Here is a 24742-nt window from a genome sequence, read left to right as displayed (position 1 = left end):
AAGGAAATTGTTTATTATTGTCACTTAAATAAGAAATTAGTTTTGTTGTATCAGTTTATATATGACATGTTGTCGTCATTTAATTCTATTTATGCTCCTGCTTTTAAGGAGTAAAAGAAGATATGTAAAAGTTAATGTCTTTTGCCACAAAAAAATATTTCATTCAAGTAAAAGTTATGTCTTTGGCCACAGGAAAATATTTCCATTCCAGTGGAAAGTGCGGGCGTGGTAGGATTCATGGAGAATTAAATGGAAATGGAATAGTACCAAACTATATTCTAAATTTAACCATAAGATGTTTGAAGTTCAAGTGATTATGCAGAGTTTGGAATGACCACTTTCACAAGTTTCTTTTTTGCCTATGTGAAAAAGAATTTCGAAGAGATTAAATAGAATTGCTTGTGAAAGTACTGCTAGAAGAATGAAATTAATTGAATTGAAAAGCCTAAAATTCATTAAACTAGGAATTAAAGTACTACTGCTGAAAATTAAAGGAAGAAATATATGTGCAGAAAAGTAAATATTACACTAAGAAAACATAAATTACATTAATTAAAATGACGAACAAATGAAAATATGGAATTTTTTTTTTTAAGTCGATACTCACATACACTTGTTTCTTTTCTTTTTTGAAACTTGAACTTCTGACCGAAAATATGAATTGTTTGATTCTTGTGGAGATGTCTTTCATTCTGTCCACGTCTTTTATTTGTATCCAGTGGCCAAAAGCAATTACTCCTTCCAACTGCCATATACTTTCCATTTCCAAATAACCGCCATTACTCCTTCCAACTGCCATATACTTTCCAATTCCAAATAACCACCCACTTATATGTCTGCCATGTGCCCCATTCAATGATCACTTTCCAATTGCAGGCAATTGTCTACTTACCTGCCCGTCAAGTGTTTCATTCAGTAGTTACTTTCTAAATGCAAGTAATAGTGTACTAATCTACCTGCCAGATGTCACAACTGCAGAAAATAACATATTTATATACAATTAATCAAATATGAGAGAATGTAAATGAAATTAATTCAAAAATAAATACAGGTACAATATTATAATCCATATTCAAGTTTCATAATTTTAAGTGATTACATAGCTAAAAAGTTGTTCTCAACATTCAACGCAATTATCTAAAGGATGTCCAAATGACACGCACCCAGCACCCTTAAAAGCTCTTCTAAAATATAATCGGCAAACGCTAGCTCATAAGTCAAATGGAAGTAATATCTTCTACTACTACTGCGTAAAAGCAAAAGAAAAAATTATGCCAAAAGTGCCCTCATTGTCAAATTTATATCAATTATTCAATTAAACCTGAAAAAAAATATGTTTTAAATCAGTAGGGGAAACAGTGTTTCTAATTTACAGAATCTGTTGTTAGGCCTATCCTTGGTCACTCGTACATTATTTACCAATACAGAATTTGCTAAAGATATTACTCAACACTTCTTCAGAGATGTCTTCTCCACTTATCTGCCCAAGGGCCAACGCAGCTTCCCTTAAATCAATTGTCCAAAAGTCAAGCGGCATTTGCTCCTCTATCGACAACTTCAACCTTGCAAAAGCTTCCTTGGCCCGAACAAGTTGCTCACATTGTCTCTGATAATTCATTAGTAAATCATCAATAAATCAATCAGTATCAGCCACAAATTACGCCTTGAATCAAAAGGAATAAGCATCAAACATTATAGAATGAAAAAACAAGACATAATGGTTATAAAGATGCTCGCATAGTGAAAGACTGTGTATCAGCAATGGAACGTGATTTCTTAGGAATAAGATATCTGGTTTTGGCGTACAATTGCAAAAGAACATTTTACATTTCAATGCCTCTTTAGCCCATCAATCTAGAATGTTTTCTTAAAATTTCCTCGTAGATTAAATACCATTGACTTTGATGGGTTAAATTAATCAATTTAAGATCAAAAAATTAGATTTCAAAAATGGTCCACAAAAGTAAGCAATTCTAATTAAAATCTAACACCTACAAACAATGAACCTCAATAATACCAACAAACAAATCATAAGATTTGTTACAACACATAATCTTAAATTTTGAAAAAAAAAAAAATGAATCAAGCGGAGAAGAACGTTCAATGACAAAAACATATTGAAAGAAATTTGTCATCGTGGGAAATGAAGTAAATTTGAACATTAATGCTCCGTTTGTTTGAGCGTAAAATATTTTCCGTGTTTTTTGGTGTTTCGTTGTAGTAAAATATTTGAGAAGAAAAAAAAATAGTAAAACCTAACAAAAATAACTTATTCATCAATTTTCCACAGAATATTTTACACGCCCCACCCGATGGACTCCACCTCAACCTCGACTTAGACCTTTGCCAAACATCAAAAAATAAAAATAAAAGAAAATATTTTACATGAAAAAATACTACGTCGAAACAAACGGAGCCTAAAAGGGAGGTGGGGGAATGAAGTTCCAATGAAAAGAACATATTACAGACTTCCCATTAAACTTCAGATAAAAAATAAAAACTTACGCATGTAAAGTAGAGTGGCCTCAATGTACCTGGACATAACTCTTATGCGCGGGTAGATTGAGTTCAGAGAGCTCAATGGAGCAGTTGGTTTTATCAATGCACCAGTAAATTGAATTAAAACATCAAGCGCAATTCCTATTCAACTTGGATTTATAATTCAATTTAAACGCTTAGGCGTAGTTTTTTATGCAAGAATGGAATCACATTCCAACCATTCCTATATTTGGTATGAAATTTAAAGTGGGAATGACCATTCCCTTGAAAATTTATTCAAAGGAATCAGTAACCATTCCACCTCTAAACCTATGGGACGGTCATTCCATTCCAAAGTCTTAACTTTTAAAAAAATTCAATTCTTTTAAGAAACATCACGTTCTAAGTCCAAAAACCACAGCAGCCGCCGCCGCTGCCTTCCACTACCGCCACTGCACCGCCACAGCCTTCCACCAATCCACCGCCGCCATTGCCTTCCACCGCCACCACTTAGAATGGTGATTATCGTTCCTACATCATTTCATATTAGCAACCAAACAATAAAATGAGAATGACCATTCCATTCCTTTCTCATTCCCATTCCCATTCCCACTCCCATTCCATTTCATTCTTGTGTGCCAAACTAGGTATTACTAAATCACATGATCTGAGGCCTCAGACACAGAGAGAAAGAAATACAGTTCAAAAAGGAGATTATAATCGCGAAACCCTAGTCTTTCACAAAATGCTTGAGGCTTTCTCCATTCACCCAATCAGAATTTTACTTCGATGACTAAATATTGTGTTTGTGATTGGATTGGGGGCCAAGGCGCTTCATTGATTCAAAGTTTCAACCAATTTTCAATCAAACAAATTATTGCTTTTTGAGATCGAGAACAACTGAGAACAAAATCATTTAGAATAAGGTGGATCATTTTGGGTAAAACAATTATGTTGACAATCAGCGGCTCGAATTGCAAAGATAATGGGGGTGAGTTGAAGTCTGCATGTATTAAATTACTCCCCTCCGTCCCATATTAGTTGTCTTTTTTGGTATAATAATTTTTTAAGGGGACATAAAATTAATGAATTGACCCCTTTTAAAATTACCAAGTCGTCCTTTTAAGTGTAAATATGTATTTACGAAGTTGGGATATTTTTGCAAACTTAAAGGATAATTATGGAAAAACGATATTTTTGCTTTGACTTGTCAAATACGATAACTAATTTGGGGCATCCTAGAAAGGAAATAAGGACTACTAATACGGGACAGAGGGAGTGGCAAATAAAAGCAAATAGACCTAGTCACCTTCTCTAGGTCTATAGGATTGTGTAACTCAATGCAAACATGTTCGTTGGTGCAACTCTCAAATAATACATTATATTTAACCCCTCATATTAACCAGGATAGTACAAAAATGGTCTTATAATTTGTCCATATCTCATATGACCGTATCACAAACTTCCTTCCACCTTGAATTCAAACACTCAATTAACAATAGTACCACATCCAAAACTAACCTCAAATAAAAACATCCTGACAAAGAAATAACCAACCAGTCCATTGCAATACAGAGATAAAAGAAATACTCCGCTACTGTCATGTTGGCTCAACAAGTATCATTTGTTCTAGTAATAACAAGAAGTCAGTAAGAACAACAAAATCAACAAAGGAAAGTGAAAAATTGAAACGATAAGGATTATGCAGTTTAAAGTAGTATATTGAACAAGGAAGAGCATATCATTAAGAACTACAATCTCTTTGAACATTGAAGAAAGAGGTTACACTCCATGATGGAGAAAGACTTATGATTTCATGGATGAGCCGCACTTCCCCCTCTACTTTTAGGAGAAGGGGCAAAGATAGATGAAATTAGGGATTTCATGTAATTAGATTTGATTATTATTTGTTTTTGTTATTTATGGTAATGTTTGGATTTGAGGTTATTTTTAGTATTTTCATATTTTAGGTTTCATTATGGTTTGCTTAACATTGTGTCTATAAAGGCTCAATATGTAATTGTTAGCAGATATGAAAGCCACGATTTATGGAATGACTTACCATATTACAAGAGATTTGATAGCCACGAATCATGGCATAGAATATTCCATAGAATATGTTGTGATTTGATTTTGATTTGATTTAATTTCCTTTCTTGTAATATGACTTTTTATCTATAAATACTAGAGTTGTGAATGAGTGATGTATCTCATTCAAGCCTTTACACAATTCTCTCATTTTTCTTCTTTTTTTATTTCTTCTGTAATCAAACATTTTCAGCTTGGATTATTGAATAATATAGTGAGTCTGAGAACTCTACGTTGTCTCCTTCTCCCTTGTTGTTCTTGTTGCTTTCAATCCCTCAGTCTCTCTAGCCTTTCTATTTCACTCTGTTTATCTCATCTTCTCATTCTCATCTCCTTTCTTTCTGATTCTAAATCGAAGTTACGAAAAACCTGCCAATTCTGGTTCTAAATCAAAGTTACGACAAGCCTACCTATCCTGCATCACTCCACCATTAAAAAATTATTTTTAGATAGTAATAAACACCTTGAGAGAGAGTAAGAGAGAAAATGGCAAAAATTTGAAAATTTTCAAGGAAACAACAATTGAGCACCTCGCTGTCGAATTTTTTAAGCAGAGTAGAGCCTTCAGAAATTGAAATCTATCTGTGAGTGGGGGTAAGGATGAATGACAATATGAATCAGGAATTAGATTTTAAGGTTTCTGTATTAGATATGTGATGCAGCGCAAATGGAATAGGACTTTCTTCAAACAGTTGAAGATCCTAAGAAGACTAGATTGAAATTGCATTAATAGGGGCAGCATTGTTTATGAGTTTTAAGTTATTTAGTTAAGTCGTAAATTTGTTTTAATTTCATGTCAATGTTTGTCAGCTTTAGTTGGATATTTTTGTCATTTTGCTTCTATTTAATGAGTCATGTGCCTATTAAGTGAGTCGTGTAACCATTTAAGGGCTGTTTTGTCAATTTTAGCATCTTTTATTCTGCTGGACAGAATAGTAGCCGTTGGATTATGTTTATATGAAGGGTTAGAATTAAATCTTTGATAGGGTTGTTCCAAGTTGTATTCAGCAGTGTTTGACGATTTATCAATATGTTCAGCCTGCTTCAGCAGCTTTTACCTCTCCCTTTCTTTGGGATTGCGTTGTAGGTATTTAAGCTATTTTTTTTTTAGCTTGAACTAGCTCGCTGTTTTCCCTTCTTACTGATTTTATTTTTCTTTCATAAGCTGATTGCATTAATATGGCTGCTTGCACAGTATGTCAATAATGCATAATGCGCAATAATTTAGCATGTAAGAATCTACTGCAAAAGATCATTAATAGATCTAAAAAGTTGATCTAATGTCATTAAAAGATGACATTCCTAAACAAAGTATAATTTCAGTATGGTGCTAAATGTATCTGTTTGGTTGCAGTATTTCAGCCTGATTGCAAACCTCACATCAAATTGAGATGAAATATCTGAAACTCAAGAACAACCAGAATTTCCTATGTCTGGGAAACACATGTAGAGAAGGCAAGTAGGGATCCTTCAGACAATTTGCATACAAGGAGACCTGGAAATGAACAATTTCAAAAAAGACAATCTTGGATAACCAAGGATAATGTGTACAAGAGTCGGATGAAAAAAAAAAAAACAAGCAAACAAACAAACAAACAAAGAACTGAGGGTAAGTGCTTTTTAAACAGCAAAATTGCTGGCTAGGGTATACCCAGGAGGAGATGCTTTCACAAACATGCATAATCCATGAGCCTATTCTGAAACTCATCAACTCAATATTGGACTAACACCAAATAAACTAGTAAAGACAGTTGAAATGTCAAATACTTGAAAAGGGCAATAATATATTAAAAAACAATGCTAAATTCACAATAATATGTTGCTAACCTGATTCACAGCCCATTTGCGTCCTACCACAGGAATTCTGTGAAGACCCACAATCTCTAATATTGCCACCTCCAAATCAGGTATCCCTTGACCAGTTACAGCACAAGTAAAAATGAGCTTATTGAAGGAGTTGCCATGGCTATTGACCCATTCAGGGAGTGCAGATGGAGCACAATCTATTTTGTTAATTACGAGGACCATTGGAGAAGAAGAGCAAACTGCACTCTGTATTTTCAACAATAAATCAATTAAATTTGTAAACACCTACTGCAACTTCATCAAGAAACAAATTAATATTGTGAACTCCCGTGGAAACTTCATTTCAGAAGATAATGCAACTAAAAAAAATAGCAACATCATTATTATTTAGTCTGAACAAATCAAGAAATGGCACGAGAACAGCAAATGAGGGAGTTCCACAAAATTTAGGCAAAAGAACATGACAAGGAAAAGAATGAATGTGTAGACTCCACTACTCCAGTTCTTAAAGTTTTGGGGCCCTCAGAAATGGATTTTGTGCAGATGTGGTACTCTAGCTGCTGTTTCATGCATGTGCAGAAAGAGTCAAAAATAGGATCTCAGAAGATACCAGTCAAAGAGAACCTAATCAACCATTTTTTTTGGGCGCCTGAAACAACAGAATTAGAAGGCTTTCAGGTTTCTTGCATTCTTAAAAACAAGAAGACTGCTGTCTCCCCTCCTAACTTCTGCAAACTCCTCTGATTGATACTCTTGAACTAAATGAAGATTCTCTTAAGAACCATAGTCACTGAGGCTCCACAAGAATGTTGAGATCACAACAGCACATGATCTACTACCTCCGGACTTGGAGAAGCTAACTGAGCATGAGAGAGAGAGAGAAGGGGGGGGGGGGGGGGGGATGGAATCTATATAAATACACACACGCTGCACTTTTTGACCTGAGGAAAGCCTGAGGTTTGAATGTGCACAAACATTAACTAAAGATGCTCTCATTATATAATCAAGTGCACAAGCTAGATTACAAATGGAGGCAGCTCAATGAGACGAGGATCATCTGCTAGCCAAGAGAGTCTCTTTCACATTGGAAGGTTTTCTTTACTTTCTCTCTTTCCAGGTAGCCAAGGAAATGGAGATGCTGACATCAGGGTTTTAAATATCATTCACTGCATAGGGAGAGCGGTGGAGTCGAGGTTCATTAGATGCTTGAGAGTGGGTAGGGATCAGTTTTGTCTATTAGAGATTTCTCATCTACTGTTCACAGATGACACCATAGTGTTTTGTGATGCTGATGAGTCTCAACTGAGATTTCTGAGAAGCGGTGTTGGTTTGCCTTTAGGCAGTCTCTGGGCTGAAAGTTAACATGGGATGTGGTGTTAGGTCGTTTTCACTTTCAAATTTGGGACTGCCTTTAGGGTTGCCTTCAAGGAGGGTCCCGGTTTGAGATCCAGTTTGTGGAGAGGTTTGAGAGGAGGCTTGCAGTGTGGAAGAAGCAATTCCTATCAAAGGGAGGGTGCTAACATTAAATGAAGAGTACTTGTCGACTTTGCCCACTTATATCCTGTCCCTCTTCCAGATTCCTTCGTCGGTGGTGAAGAGACTTGACACCGCCTACAGAACTTTCTGTGGGTGGTTTGGGAGAGGAATTCAAGTATCATCTAGTGAATTGGGAGCAAGTGTGCAGGCTGATTCAGATGGGGAGTCTGGGGATTAGGAGGTTGGACCCTTTCAATAAGATTCTGTTGGGTAAGCGGTTATGGAAATTTGGTATGTAGAGGCACAGATTATGGAGGGAGGTTATCGGCTTGAAGTTTAGGGAGGAACAAGAAAGATGGTGTTCTTTGGAGGTGACGATTCCTGCAAGGGTGGGTGGATGGAAATTCATCCGGAAGTGGTGGGATGAATTTATAAAACACATTCAGTTCAGGGTGCATAGTGGCTGGGATATATGTTTTGGGCAGGATCATTCGTGCAGTGATCAGTCTTTAGCGTGTGTATATCTGAGGCTCTTTCAGATTGTAGTGGACAGGCAAGTATTGGTCGTTGATTGTTATCGACTTGATAGCGGACGGACGACTTCGCATGTACTGTTTCAGAGGCACCTACAAGATTCAGAGATGGCGGATATTGCTTAACTCCTGGTGTTGCTGTACCGCCAGAAGTTATGTGGAGTGGAGTCAGATGAGTGGTTCTAGGTGGCCTCTCCTCAGAGGAGATTAGAGGTGCGCTCCTTTTTATAGGAGATTGTTGACGGTTCAAGGGTCTTCGTTCCCACAGAAGGCAATTTGGTGCACTGAGGCTTCATTAAGGTGGCCTTCTTTGCGTGGACGGCAGGTCTGGGCCAAATACTGATGATCAACAATCCAAGGAGACAAAATATTGTCAACTAGTGCTACATGTGCAAGAGGGATGAGTGGTCTGTAAACCATCTTCTTTTCCACCATCAATGACTCAAGATATTTCGGCTATGATGTTTGTTTTGGGGTTTCATCTTATCATGCCACTTACCAGGATGAGCTTGCTCGACGCATGGAGAGGTTATTAGTGAGGGCTCAAGCCCAAGAGTCTCATTCCCTCACCGGGGGGGAATTGATATCGTCTCTTGCAGTCGTTATGTGTGGGGTTAGCTCATTCCCTGGGGTTAGGTCCATCCCTGTTTCCCATTTCGGTTTTCCTTTGGTTACCGTCGAGGAGGGTGGGGGGCTGGGATCATGTGGTTGAGCGGTTTGAAATGAGGCTTGCCGGTTCGAAGAAGCAGATCTTTCGAAGAAGGTTACCATGATGAAGAGCACTTTGTCGAGACTTCCTCTCTCTCTATCAAATTCCTTCCTCGGTGGCTAGAAGAGGTTGATGCCTTTTAATAGGGCCCTCCTAGGTAAGTGGTTGTGGAGATTCGGTGTTGAGCGCCAGAGGCTGTGGAGGAGGGTTATCTCGTGTCGTTATGGGGAGGAGAGAGGTGGTTGGTGTTCTCTTGCAGTTAGATCCCCAAGAGGAGTTGGTGTTTGGAAATTCATCCGGAAGGGTTGGAATAAATTTTCTAAACATATAAGACTCAAAGTTCGGGATGGTAGGGGCGTTTGGTTTTGGGAGGATTTATGGTGCGGTGATCGCCCATTTGCTTGTTCCTTTCCTTTGTCTCTTTAGGATTGTCGTCAATACGCATGCCTCGGTTGCCGTTGCCGACTGTTATCGGCTTGATAGCGGGCGGATAACTTGGGATGTGTGTTTCTTGAGAAATTTTCAGGACTAGGAATTGGATACCGTCTTTAGCTTTTTGGAGCTTTTGTATCGATAGGAGGTTGATGGTGGACGTCTGGATTCTCTTGTTTGGGTGCCTTCTTCTCAGGGAAGATTTAATATGCACTCTTTGTTTAGATGCCTCTCGGACCTCTCCTGCCTGTATTTTCGTGGAAGGCGGTGTGGTTTTCCAAGGCTCCGCTCAAGGTGGCCTTCTTTGCTTGGACAACAATTTGGGGCAAGATTTTGACGTTTTATAACCTGAGAAGGAGAAGACATGTTACCATTGCATGTGCAAGTGTGATTGAGAGTCTGATGATCTTTTGCAATGTCTCGTGGCTCATGCTTGTTGGGCCTTCTCCTTGGTTTATTCGGAGTTCAGTGGGTTATGCCTCAGTCTTCAAGAGGCTTGATGGATTCTTGGACAGAGTGCTATGTGGGATCCCACATCCGTGATTTTTGGAGAGTGGCACCTTTATGCGTTTGGTGGTGCTTATGGAAGGAGCGAAATAGAAGACCCTTTGATGAAGAGGAGGAGTCTTCTATTAGGTCTTTAAAATTTCTTACTATTAGCTCACTTTTTTGGTGGGTTATGGGGAGAAACTATAAATCCATAAAGAATATAGTTAATTTTTGGATTCCTTGGGGCCTTCGGGTCCTTTTTTGGCTACGGCGTTTGTATAGTTTTTGGGATGTGTTTCTCTTTTTGAACACTTTCTAATATATATTTACTTGTCAAAATAAATTATAATAATTCATGTGGCCGACCCAATTCATAAGGGATTAAGGAAATAATGATGATGATGCACGGATAAGGATACAGACACGATACGACACGAATATGCCAACACGTCAAATTAATAAAAAGTAGGACACGAAGACAGCACGAACACGGCTAATATAAATATTGCTTAAAGATATAAAAATTGAATAGAAAAATTAAACATGAAGAACACAAGGATAGACACAAGCCCAAAGGGCTACATAACCTTTATTATATTCTCTCTTTATTTTTTGTATACATGATCACCTCTATTTGTAAGTGTGAGAATAAAGACATGATAAATATGATATAGGAAACATTCCTAAAATCACTCCCATGATTGATTCATATCAATATGTCAAAGTAGTGATTTAAGAGTTTTAATCATTCCTATAATAATATTCTCCAACCCTTGTATACATGATCACCTCTATTTGTAAGTGTGAGAATAAAGACATGATAAATATGATACAGGAAACATTCCTAAAATCACTCCTATGATTGATTCATATCAATATGTCAAAGTAGTGATTTAAGAGTTTTAATCATTCCTATAATAATATTCTCCAAACCCTCCCCCCCCAAAAAATCTTCCTTCTCTTCCAATTGGTCCACGCATATTTTAACTCAAGTGTCTAACTTGAAACTGATTACGAAGTTGTCGAAAGTCCGAGACAAGTAGATCCAAGACGAATCGATCCGAAGATCCGAGCCGAGTTAATCCGAAGATCCGAGACGAGTTGATCCTGAGATGCGAGACGAGTAATCCTGAGATGCGAGACGAGTTGATCCGAAGATCCAAGACGATTTGAACCGAAGGTCCAATGCATTTTATAAGCTTATTGCTAAAGTTATCGCCTTGAAATTGAGGGAGGTTCTGGACAGTGTCATCTCAGAGTCTCAAAATGCATTTGTTGAGGGAAGACAGATTCTGGATTCCGTTCTAGTTGCCAGTGAATATGTGGATTTTAGGTTGAGGAGCGGTGGTCTAGGTTTTCATGGCTCCAGTTTCCCATGGAAGACGGTTTGGTGTTTGAAGGCTCCTCTCAGGGTGGCATTTTTTTTTGGACTGCAGTTTTGGGTAAGATTATGACTCTGGACGATTTGAGAAAGAAAAGACATATCATAATTAACTGGTGTTGTTTGTGTAAGAATGATGGAGAGTCTTTGGGTCACCTTCTCCTGTATTGTCCTATGGCTTATGATTGATGAAGTCTTATTTTTGGTCTTTTTGGCATCCATTGGGTTATGCCTCGGTCTTCAAGGGATTTGAGTGACATTTGGAGGGGCCAAAGGGTGGAGGCCCATGCTCGTGTCTGTTGGAGAGTGACCCCCCTTTGTGTTTAGTGGAGCATCTGGAAGAGCGAAACAAAAGATCTTTTGATGGGGAGGAGACCCCATTAAGGCACTGAAATTTGCTATTATTAGTTCTCTTTTTAGTTGAGTGATGGGGAGAAATTGTATATCTTTAGATGAGATTGTGGACTTTTTGGGTTCTTTGGGTCCATAGGGCTTTTGGTTTGGTTTCTTGTATATCTCTTGGGATGCGTTCCCCTTTTGAACGCTTTCTAACACATTTTATTTATAAAAAAAAAAAATTATATTCTCTCTTGATTTTTTGTATACACAATCACCTCTATTTATAAGTGAAAGAATAAAGACGTGATAAATATGATATAGAAAACATTCCTAAAATCACTCCCATGATTGATTCATATCAATATGTCAAAGGAGTGATTTAAGAGTTTTAATCATTCCTATAATAATATTCTCCAACAAATATAAATTTTCATTTATATATATATATTGAATGAGACAATCACGGGACTTTAATTAATTTATAAATTCTACACAGAAGTTACATAAGTTAGAAGATGACGTTATTAAAATATAAAGAAGAATATGTTATACTCCCTCCATCCCAAAATAAGTGTCCTTTCCATATTTAGTTGTCCCAAAATAAGTCCCAATTCAAAAGTCAATCAACTATATTTTACAACATTCCCAATTTAATCTTTTTGTATTGAACTTATAAAAACAATTAAATGTAAAACATCACATTACTCCAGACCGACTATGGGTAAATGTGGTAATTCATTCACCACCAATACAATAAAAAATAAAAGGCCACGTCTTAAAAAGTTAGGTTCCCAAAAAGGGATGGAGGGAGTATTTTGTATGAAATTACTATTATATCTTGTCATTATAGTTATGTTTTTGTTCCTTAGATGTTGAACACTTTGACAGATGTTTATAATGTTGTCTCCGACACTGTCGTGTGTTGGTTTTATATATATATGACATATACATGTGTTGGTCAAGTGTCCGGAATGTATCAACCAAGTGTCCAAAATAATAAAATTTATTTTAAATAATGGACAAGGCCATAAAGTGGCGCTCACGTGTCTAGGTATATGGATATAGATATATGGATATAGATAATGTTTACACTGATAAAGTAAACCTAAAATTATATAGGTATATGGATATAGATAATGTTTACACTGATAAAGTAAACCTAAAATTATAGTGAATAATGAACAAATTGATATAAACCAAAATATGCTAATATTGCATTTCGAGTTGCACTTCAATATTCTAGATCTAAGTAAAATGATATAAGAAATATAATAAAGCTTTTGAAGGACAACAAAGTTGAAGGGATAAAAGAAAGAAAACGAAGTGATTTGAAGATATGAACCAAAGCCAACCAACTAGTAATAGTTCCCAAATTATCTAATTTTCAAATTCAATAAAAAGTGAGCCAAAAGAGATGGGTCGGCTTGTAAGACCTTACTGGATTGAATCCTTTCAAGAATTTTGGTGTCCTCCAATGTCCAGCCATCAAGAGCACTTACTGTCAGAATAATGACATCAGCACCTCTAGCAACTGCTTCAGATCTCTCCACGCCTATGAAGAAAATAGTCACACGATATTAAAGACAAGTTTGGGATATCAAAATTAATTCCATTTCGACTGATCTCATAGTCAAAATTGAAAAGAAGCATAGGACGAGGTAAAAAATAAATAAAAAATTCGACAAATAGGTTACAAGCGTACAGATATAACACAATCAGGTATGAGTTGCAACCACTACATAATCGTGCTCAGAAACCTACCACAGCGATATATCAAACAAATACCTATTCAAAAATGTCAGCTAATCTGGGTAGAGAATAAATCACATATATACCTACATATCTTCTTGGAAACATTTACCTCTTATTTAGAAAGGAATCTTAAATAAAATAAATATCTCACAATAGCCCATGAAATCTCCCTAGCTTGAGTATTGTCTTTTGTGATCTATTCAATCCAGTGTTATTAACTAAAATTCTGATAAAATAAATTTAGAACCTCATAGTTAAATATAGTTCAGAAGACAGCAACTAGACATATAGATTTTCTGGAACGGGTCAAACCCTCTCTCACTCCCCCCCACCCTGACCCTCAATAGTTATTAACTAAAATTCTGATAAAATATACTTAAACCTCATAGTTAAATATAGTTAAGAATATATCAAGTACACATATAGATTTTCTGGAACAGGTCAAATCTCCCCCCCTCCCCCCCCAAGTTACAGAATAAAAATCCACTTTATGCACACACAAAAAAGGCGGTGCACGCACAATCCATGTAAAACCAAGGTACACCAAAGCCATACAAGTGTCAATAAAGGAAATAACAAATAGCTCAAAACTTTAGGGTGTTTTTGGTTGTCCAATGGAAATTATATTTAATACTGAGACATGGTTGTTATCACCAATAAAAGATTCAAACTAGATCATTTAGTAAAATCCTTGATTGCACCTATACAATAATGTGCCAGGAATAGATCAAAACATATTAAAATTAGAATTAACACTTTTCATATTGAATATAAGCACGAGAAAAACTAAATCAGTTTTCATGGGAAGCCTACATGTGCATGCTACAAAATATGATACTGAAGATGAAATATTACATTTCTTAAAGTACAGGCACATATGAAACCATAATACAAGGCCAACTTGATTGCATAAATGCTATTTATAAGTAACAACTCAAAATATAAATTTTAAACACAACTAAGCAAAGAGAATAATCCTACCAATCTTCTCCACAATGTCATTAGTTTCTCTGATACCTGCCGTATCAAGAAGGGTGACAGGTATACCATGAACTGTAATACTGGCTTCTAAAACATCCCGCGTGGTTCCAGCAATATCAGTAACTATTGCTCTCTCACTCTGCAAGCTAGAAGGTAAGTAAGACTCTGAATAAGATGTAACACTAAATTCATTTAACATAAGCACCAAAAGAACAGATTAAGTCTGCGTATTCTGCCAAACAGGTTAACCCGAACACGACCTGTTTAATAATCGTGTCAAACACCATCGACACGAACTTAGCCCTTTTATTAAACGGGTTACACGGGTATCCTGTTTAATTTGAATGGGTCATGTAACAACGTTTATTAATTAATACAATGAAAAATTGAGATAATAGAAAACAAAATTAATAAAAATGAGAACATTTTGGATAATACAATTATAAAATTTATAAAAAAAAAATGCTATATACAATATTCATAATGAATTTATATTGAAATAATAAAAATGTCCATAGTAATTGGGTTAAAAAGGGTTACGAGTTAATTGGGTTGACCAAACATAATTATGACACGGTTAATTAAACGGGTCTAATGAACATGACATGATTAATTAAACGAGTTGACATGATTATGACACAAACATGATTAAAGTCACCTCAGACCTGCTAACTTCGTGTCGAGTTAGGTCTTGTTGGCGGGTTGTGTCGAATTTTGACACCCCTAGATTAAGAGCTACAGTTACATTAATAAGTATGAGAACATCTAGGCCAAACCTTCTACATCCCAAGGCAATATTCAAGTTTAAAATACTAAAAAAATGGTAACTCTAAATCCAATGAAATAAAAATATTAACTTACGCTGCAGATCCTAATTACTACCATAGCATAATCATAAGCAAGACTTTGCAATATCTAAGGTTTTTCCACTAAATCTCATGAGAAAGTATGAGATCCACTCAAATGCATTTCAAAGATAGGATCTCCTTGACAGAGGTCAGTGGCAGCAGCCTTTAAAAGTGTATAAAAGGCATGGGAAGTAGGATTAATTTTGGTGGGCATTACTTTTTATTTTCAATTTTGTTGGGCATTATGATGCAGTTAAGCTGATTTTTTTATTTTTTTTATTAATGTTATTAACTCATTAGTTGACAATTGGAAGCGTTATGAGTCTCATTGATTACCACATTATGAGGTAAGTCCAAAAGTCATGAGTTACACTCCATCTATGCCTAAGAGGCATGAGCAGAATCCTACAAAGGGATAGGATGTAAACTTGGCTGATCAGTGAATGAATGAATAATAACATGTCTTTTGAGATTTCCTTGTAAGTGATTCATGAATTAAGGAGGTGTGAGCAATGTTATTAAAGGCCAAAGGTGCACCAAGGTGCTAGAGGTCCTATGGAGCCTAGGCGCGAGGCGCACAGCGAGCCGCGCGCCTAAGTGAAGTGAGGCACACAATTGAAAATTTAAACTACCATAATAACATTCATATCTCATAAGTCATATCAATATTCTAAAAATTAACATCAAATATAAAAAAGTAAATCCATCAACTATACAAGCATCCAACAATCATAAAACAGAGCACAATTTTGTTTTCTTAAAAGGCAAAGCAAAATGTGTTTTTTTGAATGGCAAAACAAAGCACAAAAAGAAATAAATAAGTTAACAAAAAAATAATAATAATTGTTAACAAGAAAAAAAAATTAAAAAAATAAAAAAAAAAAGAAAAGAAAAAACAGAGCCAAATAAAAAAGAAGACACGGAGAGAAGAGAACTAGACGAAGAGAGAGATGTAAACAAAGATAATAAGAGAGGGGAGATCTAGAGGAGAAGAGAGAGAGAGAGAGAGAGAAAAAAAAACTGACGTGGCTTTCATCGTTCATCTCTGCAACTAGGGCTTCGTCTTCGTCTCACAATCTCATTCTATCGCTGTTCGGTAAATACTTTGACTCTTGAGTTTTCTTTTTTGTTTATTCTTTTATACAAAAGTTCCTTCTATCATATGCTTGGGCTTTCTTTTTTGTTTATTAAGTTGCCAAAAGTACCCTTTTTGGCTTAAGAAATAGAACAATCGTATTTTTTTAAACAAATATCAGTGAGGCGCGCAACAGGACGAGGCGCTACCGAGGTGCGCGCCTAGTAAACATCAGTAAGCCTGGGATGACAACAAGCGCTAAACCTAAGCCTCGAGCCTAGGGAGCGCCTTTAACAACACTGGGTGTGAGGCTTTCTTACATGTGATGCTTAGGCTTATTGGTGTGATTCCACTAAGCTATTGTTATTTTCAAATCCTTTCTCTCTACCAACACATCTTAAAGCGCAGCCCTGTTTATCTGAAAAATAAACTCTCTATTTATTTCAACTATTCGAGGTAGCTCGTGTCCTACATCACTCCTAGTTGGAGGACTTGTATGGATTTGTATTGCACTACATAATTTCATCTCTCTCATAACATATAAGGTATACAGAATGAAATTATTTATTGAAAAAGTTCAAATACCATCACATTAGCCACAATTAGTATAGAGGTTTGGTAGGCAGAAAGCATTGTATATGTTTTTTTAAGAAGATTAGTCTTGAGATTATAGGAAGAATTCCTTACTATTAAGGTGCATCTTGCCTGTAACTAGAGGATAGATTCTCAATTCTAGAGAAAACAAGGTTTGGAACCGAACATCTAATCTTTATAGAGAGGGGATTAAATCTCTTCTTTCCTACTCCATTTAGCACTTACCAAGTTCATTCTATTTCTTCAATGACCAAAAAAAAGGTTGCTTTAATTGCCACAGGGCGAATAGTATTAATTTCTCTCTTCCCTCCACTGACACCTCAAATTGGATTAGTTTAAAGAACAGCCCACCAACTTGAGCTCACAACTACGTACACAGCAATATCATATAACAATTAAATTGAAAAAACAACTTGTTGCAACAACATACTTTGCTCCATGCATTAAGGAGGCTTGACTTCCCAACATTTGGCCGACCAAGAATTGCTATCTGCAATATTTCCAATAAAAAATTAAAAAAATATCTAAATTTGCATATACAAGGGTAAGAAAATGGTGATGAATGTTTTTCTTCACAAGTTACCAAAAGCACAAAAAAATTATCGATTAAGTTTTTTATTTCATTTTAATTTAGGGGATTGGTGCAGATGGAATTTGAACATGCAAAACTATATCAAGCACACCATCCAAAAAAAAAAAACTGTTTTTTTTCCTCCAGAATATTGAAGCTTAAGAACAACTAAGCAGAACTTTGAGCAAGTAATATGTAAAGCCCGATTTACAAACATATGAACCCCGAAGAGGGATGACTACTGTGATGGTAAAAGAAAAATCAAGAGAGGATCCAAAAGCAATGTCTGCAAGGCCATGCAGTAAATCAGTTTCTTCACACCTTGTGTACCTAAGTAATAATCTCTTATCCTTACAAGGAAGCACAGGTCTGAAATTTCTGTTTGACATAATACCTGTAATCCAGACTGTAGAAATTTGTCATAATTGGCAGTTTCCAATGCATCCTTTACATCTCGTGACATGGAATGTATTTTTTCCATAAACAGGTTCAAGTCTAAAGGTGGCATCTCATCATCAAAATCTAATCGAGCTTCAATCTCAGTAAGCAACTCAATGCACTGTATTCTTAGTGATCTCACCAAAGAAGAGAAACCACCCTGTCAAAAGAAATATTGTATTCCGGGCTGTTTATCAATTCTTCAACTGAAGTTTACCTAATTAATATAACAGCAGATGCCATGTCCACGGCTAGTCAAAGTGGCATACTAACTACGGGAAGAAATAACCAATATATGATTCCTGAAAATATGACATGCCTGAAGTCCAGCCAGTGCAGCATCTGCAGAAGCCACGGACTTAGCTGAAATAAGTTTTCCCACATTTTCAGCTTGGGAGAGGTCTAAACGACCATTTAGAAATGCGCGGAGGGTGAACTCGCCTGATAAAAGATGAAAAGAATTTAATACAACACGTGCATAATGATATAAGATAAAAACATATAGGATCAACACGTAGTTCTCTCTCTGCTCTGTGCATATGTGCCTCTGTTAGAGTGTGTGTGCATATTTGTGTATAATTAGAGTGTGTGTGTGAGGACTGGTCACCTGCTCACTGGTGTGGAAAGAAGTTATCCACGAATTAAATCCTCACAGTTGAAAAAGAAACATAAATTGCCTTTTTAACTATCCAATGAGATCTGACGGTTAATACTTGAGTCGTGCATACATTCTCCTTCACACCAGGAAGAAACTGAACGTTTGCATATATATGTATATATATCTGTGTATGTATGCATGCCAAAGTTAAGATCCACAGCACTTAACAAAACACAAAGAGGGCTTGAAGCTTGACCAACTCACTGAAACCGACCATTCAATCGGTAGCTACAGCTTGACTGGACCGTAATCCAAATGGACCAATCAGAAACTCTGAAGTTCCCACTATGTGGGCATTGCTATTCCCAAACATCATTTTCATGTATCATCATTTGATATAGGTTCCCATGGTTTAAAACATGCAAACTTAAATAAATAAATAAAAATGAACATCAATCTTAATTCGAACTTCAGTAGTTTCATAACTCTATCCAAATTTTAAAATTTGTTGCCGCAGTGGTAAGGTTGCTCCACTGTGACGTGGAAGTCACAGGTTCGAAACCGAAAACAGACTCTTCATGCGGAGGTAAAGTTGCGTACATCTAACCCTCCTAAACCCCATAATGGCAGGAGCCTTGTGCATTGGGCTATCCCTTCCATTGCAGATTCTCTATGTAAATATTAAATAGTCTTTATATGTTGCCAGTCGTCTTCGTTCTGTTGCCAACTCATTGTGGATGCCATAAGTTGAGAAAGAATCCAAAAATTTATGCAAAACTTGACAAGTATGGATCCAAAAAATGATGCAGAATTCGACAAATATGAATTTGACTAGACTAATTACACTTCTCTGCTAACCATAGAGTAAAAGTTGTTTAACATGTTCTTAAGTGTAATTGTCTCTTCTTCTCCTGGTTAGAATGTAGGTGCCACATTGGGCTACACAATATGAGAAGCATTCCCCCATTATACACAACCAATAAATCCCATCTCTGATACAACCACCAAGTGACTTTTCTAGGAGGCTCGCTGGAACCTTCGATATCAATACAACTACCTGACTAATTCTTTTTTTATTATATAACACATTGCCTGTGTTAGGTGCGGGTGTGAATCTAACTGTTGGGCTTGTCAAATCACTAAACAATAACACAGACACTGCCGAATACTCTCATATTATTCAAATACTTTTAATTCATTTCTAGAGAAAAGTAATTTCTGATGTTTCAAAGTGTCTGATATAGGCATTTCACATTTTAATTCAATTTTTTTTTATAAGTAAAAAATATATTAGAAAAGCGATCAAAAGGGGAACGCGTCCCTAATACACAAAAACGAAAGACCTACGGACCAACAAAGTCCAAAAGATCAAATAAATCATCAATCGAGGAGCAAGCGCTGCCTCTTACATAACAGAAAAGAGAACGAAGAATATGAGATTTTAGACTTGCTAAAGACGATTCCTTTCCTTCAAAATTTCTGTTATTTCTCTCTCCAAATACACCACCAAACACAGTGTGGGACGATCCTCCAAAAATCACAAGCATGACCAATAACAGGGCATCTTCTCCAAGCATTAATTAATTGAATAAAATGCTTAGGCATTACCCGCTGAACGCCAAAAATACTGAATATGAGATTCCAACAATCAGACGCAACAGAACAAATGAACAATGCATAAGAATATGGTCCACGGACTCACCATCTGTTTTACAAAGACAACACTAGTTAACAATGGTATTACCTCTCTTGCGCAGATTATCCAATGTTAGAATTTTTCCCCAAGTAGCAGTCCAAACAAAAAAGGCGACAGAGGAGCTTTAGAGTGCCAAATACACTTCCATGGGAAATTTTGTCCAATAAAATTAGACAAACACAAGAACATGGATCTTACTCCATATCTACCATGAATAGAGGGGGTCCACAAAATGTCATCACAACCTCTGCCAACATCCTTCTGTCTATACAACAGATCCAAAAAAACGCAAACATCTGCTATCTCCCAATCTTAAAAAGAACGCCTAAAACGCACATCCCACGTAACCCCACTGCTATCAAGATAATAATAGTCAACTACGTAAGCATGCTTATTCTCGGCAATGCTGAAGAGACGAGGAAAGGAAAGAGACAACAATTGATCACCACACCATAAGTCTTCCTAAAATCTAACATTCATACCATTACGAACCTTGAAACGAATATGGGTGGAAAACACATCCCAACCTTTCCGAATAAATTTCTAAATGCCAACGCCTCCGGTAACAGAAACGGGATGAGAGGAACAACCTCCACTCTCCTCCTCGAAACAACACGAGATAACTCTTCTCCACTGTCGATGACGCTCTTTACCGAACCTCCATAACCACTTCCCCAATAAGGCTCTCTTAAAAGGGACCAGCTTCCGAATGCCTAATCCACCAAACTTCAAAGGTTTGCAAACTTGCTCCCAATTGACAAGATGATACTTGAACTCCTCTCCTCTTCCACCCCAAAGAAAGTGTCTCTGAATTTTTTCGATCCATTCAGCAACAGAGCACGGGATTTGAAATAAAGATAAGAAAAATGTGGGAAGGGACGAGAGGGTGCTCTTAATAAAAGTGACCTTCCCCCCTTTCTAAAGATAACAAAATTGAATTTTCTGATATGTTTTTTAGATGCAATTCCAACCAAATGAGTAAGGCACATATTTCAGACCCATGTCCAAGTATTGTGACTCTAAAACCAAAACTTCACCTACTTTGGAATAAACCATGTAACATAGATAATTACATCTGAAATTTACAGAAGTAACACAACCCTTGTACATCTCAAAACTACTTGTACCAATAAAAGATAAAAGTAATAAGCTGACCCGGTTCTGCAAGGCTCGCCCCAGCTTCTAGACAAGCTCTCAACACACGATGCAAACAAACCTCACTCCCATGACACTGAAGCTCAACCACATCTTCTCGAGTGTAAGATCTTGGAGCTAACATGGGTACAGCCAACACCTAGGAAAAGAAGAACATCACAGTCACCTGATTAACACGTATGCTCCCCCACCAATGATAAAACAGTATCGCACAATAAAGACTGCATTTTGAGCTCAAATGAACAGTTGTCAAGGAGTCCCACCTCTTGGGACCAACCCAAACAATGGGAACTTTAATTCATAACTTCAAAATTACAATAAATAAATAATAATAAAATAACTATGAATGTATACTTGGAACAAGATTCAATGTAGAACAGGATACTGGAATACATTATACATCTGATAAACATCCAAAAGTTTAGGCACTTCAAATTTCAGAAGACACAGATACTCGCATTACTACATCCAATATAAATGAATAAATTATTCAATAAAATTGAAAAGAAAAAAAAAAAAAAATCCTCCATTAGCAAAGGTTGTAACCTAGTGTTACTTCCTAAATTTTATTTTTATTTTTATTCCATCAGTGTTCGAGTATCCATATGAGAAAAATGGGTGCCTAAGTTTCAAATATGGAAACAAAAAAATACTAATTCTTTTTGCTGCTAAGAAATGAGACTCATCAGATTATTAATCCACAAGTAAACATAAAGAATCATCAAATAAATAAATAAATAAAAAGGAAAACAAGTACCTCGTCAACAACGTTCCCATTGGGGTCCAAAACGACGCCGTACTCGACGACGTGACTGGTGGGTCTCCAAGGAGAGTAGACGTTCTTCCTCCTCTTTTTGGCGGCCGGACGAAAGACGCGTGCAGCAATAGCCACCGCTGATGGTCCTGATAATCTCACGATCCCAACTGGACCTCCCAAGGAAGTGACAATGGCTGCGATTGTGCTCGAACACGCAACCTGATCGGAGTAGTTGTTGGCTTGAGCAAAGCATTCGCCTTTCTCAACAACCAGTGTTTTCTCTGCAGAATTAATTGAAATCAAAAGGTATTAGATACAACAAACCAATATATAGAGAGAGAGAGAGAGTGTGTGTATGTTTGTGGAGTAACCTTGGGAAGCGACATGGGTTTTTAGGGTTTTGGATGTTGGAGTGGGTTTAGGGGAGGAAGATAAGAGAGAGAGTGTGTGTGATGTAGGGATAGAGAATTGGGGAAGTAAAGAGGAGGAGAGAGTGTGTGCTATGGCTGGTGTTGTTCTGTAAGCACAGTGGTACAAATGTCTGATGAGAGAGCGAAACGCTGGTACGAGAGACATAATACTAATATTTTCAAAGATGCGCCAAGTTGGGGAAAGTGTCTGGAACGGAGGGAGAGTACTAAAAGAAGAAATGCCTCAATGCGGAGCCTAAGTTGTTTTTTTTAAAATAAAAAATAATAATAATAATAATAAAAAAAAAATAAGTGGGTATTTACAATTTTACTGGAAAACAAGAAGCAGCAACTAAATAGGAAAAGACTAGAAACTATTGGTAAATTATTTTTGTTAAGTTTTAACATTTTTTTCTTTATAAATATTTTATGATAACTAAATACTAAAAACTAAAATATCATCTCAAGAAATAGAACTTTAGTATTTTCATACATATGTAATACGTGAATAAATAAAAAAATCTCGATCCATGATAACAAACTTCATAAAGTTCAAATCAAAAGCCGAAATTGGAATGAACAACGTATGAAGCTACAACTTCAAACAATAAGACTCTCCGTTAACCTTTTGCACATATAAAACTTGTGATGACCATGATCCCGTCATCTTTCTTTTTTCAATATTTTTATTTATTTTTATTTTTATTATTATTTATTTATTTTTATTTTATTATTTATTTTTATTTCGTTTCTTGTTACCTTAGAGTTTTGGAGGACCCAAGGTAGGGTTTGGTGTTCGGAATTGCTTTCCGACACTTCATGCATTTAATTTAGTTTGTTTTATTGTTAATGTATAATTTAATTGGGTAGCAATGCATGCTTATTATATTATGCTTTCGTCGGGGTATATGTATTTTATTTCTTCGGGGACATTTTCATTTTTAGGGTTCTTTGTGCGATTATCTTTTGGAAATATTTTTGTTTTGGGACCTTGGTGCAAATATTTTTGGGAGATATTTAGTAGAGAGACTTTTATGCAAATTGGAGAAGTTGTACAAATGTCATCTTTTGATTGGACCATGTGTTAGTTTTTAAGTGGGACGTGGAGGAGTGTGATGAGGACAAATGGAGGGCTAGGATTGTTATGCTTGTGTGAGAGGTAGTGCAAGACATGTTAAAGTGATATAGATCACCTTAGCTTTAGACATTTTTTCTACACTTCATCTTCTTCCTCTCATTTTCTCGTCAAACTCCATTAATACCAAACCTTAGAGCTTAGTTCTACCTACCTTCCTTTCACCTTTTGGCTTTACCATAGAAGGATAAAAGTTTCCTTGCACCTTGGACTACAAAATCCTTCCTTTGGATTTTATCTTTACTCACTTTTCCTTTGGATTCTAGAAAGGCTTTCTCTAGTGAGGTAGGGGGTGTAGTATGATTGTAATCTTTGAGTTTTCCTTGTATTTTGGAGTTTACCATATGTTATATGCATGTTGTGTGAGTTGTAGTAGGATGCATAAGATTTATCTTACTTGATTTAGGATTTTATGTTATTCCAAAGCATGTATAATTATTGTCTTGTAAGCTTATTATTAAATTGGTAGAAGGTTATATTATTACTAATTTCCTTTAAATATAATTGTTATACTCCTATATTTGTAATACCCCTAATTTAACAAGGATAATTCTGAAATTTATTTAATTATTTAAATTGTGTTTTATGTGTTTAGTTGTGAATTTGTTGGTTTCATTGTTTCATTGGATTTAATTAATTATTTGAATTTTGTGACTTGTTTAAGTGTTGTAAATTATTTATTCTATTTAATTCTTTAATTGTTTATTTATTGGGTTTTAATTATTTGATGAAATTGTTTTCTTTAAATAGAATTAATTGTTAAATGATTTAATTAAGTAAATGAGTTTTTACGTTAGTAGGATTAATTAGGGTTTTGTTTTAGCGTCATTGTTGTAGTCGACGTAGTATAAGATTGTTATATTGTCGGTTGTATAATTCTCTTTCAATTAGAATTAGGGTTTAGGTTTTTACTTAAGCCTATAAATATAGTATTAAACGACTACTTAGGGTTTAGAGATCAAAAACCCTAGTCACAACATAAAGAAAATAGAGAGAAGTTT

The 24742-nt window shown here is 36.0% G+C and overlaps 1 protein-coding gene across 1 annotated transcript; it reads right to left on the bottom strand.

Annotated features, from left to right (window-relative positions):
• Nucleotides 1-436: 436 nt before the first annotated feature.
• On the bottom strand, nucleotides 437-22828 carry LOC132267363 (uncharacterized). The gene is made up of 10 exons (XM_059768531.1): nucleotides 22568-22828; nucleotides 22197-22477; nucleotides 21440-21578; nucleotides 18310-18431; nucleotides 17947-18150; nucleotides 17412-17471; nucleotides 14465-14603; nucleotides 13165-13283; nucleotides 6394-6618; nucleotides 437-1606 (listed from the first exon to the last, which is right to left on the bottom strand). The coding sequence occupies exons 1-10, from the start codon at nucleotides 22770-22772 to the stop codon at nucleotides 1412-1414; spliced, it is 1689 nt and encodes a 562-aa protein (XP_059624514.1). The 5' UTR covers nucleotides 22773-22828; the 3' UTR covers nucleotides 437-1411.
• Between the last annotated feature and the right edge of the window lie 1914 nt (nucleotides 22829-24742).

This window comes from Cornus florida, unplaced genomic scaffold, assembly GCF_030987335.1.
Source record: "Cornus florida cultivar Cherokee Brave unplaced genomic scaffold, ASM3098733v1 CherokeeBrave_3.0.0_Hap2_Chr07, whole genome shotgun sequence".
Lineage (NCBI taxonomy): Eukaryota > Viridiplantae > Streptophyta > Magnoliopsida > Cornales > Cornaceae > Cornus > Cornus florida.
The sequence above is the reverse complement of the archived record's forward strand: the minus strand, read 5'-3'. Positions and strand labels throughout refer to the sequence as shown.

Bases quoted from the DNA above. Each gene is read 5' to 3' on its own strand.
- LOC132267363 (XM_059768531.1), bottom strand. From the start codon at position 22,772: ATGTCTCTCGTACCAGCGTTTCGCTCTCTCATCAGACATTTGTACCAC. The intron at 22,478-22,567 runs GTTACTCCACAA...TTAATTCTGCAG, and splicing joins AACCCATGTCGCTTCCCAAG to AGAAAACACTGGTTGTTGAG. The intron at 18,432-21,439 runs GTCAGCTTATTA...ATCTTTTATCAG, and splicing joins GGCGAGCCTTGCAGAACCGG to GCGAGTTCACCCTCCGCGCA.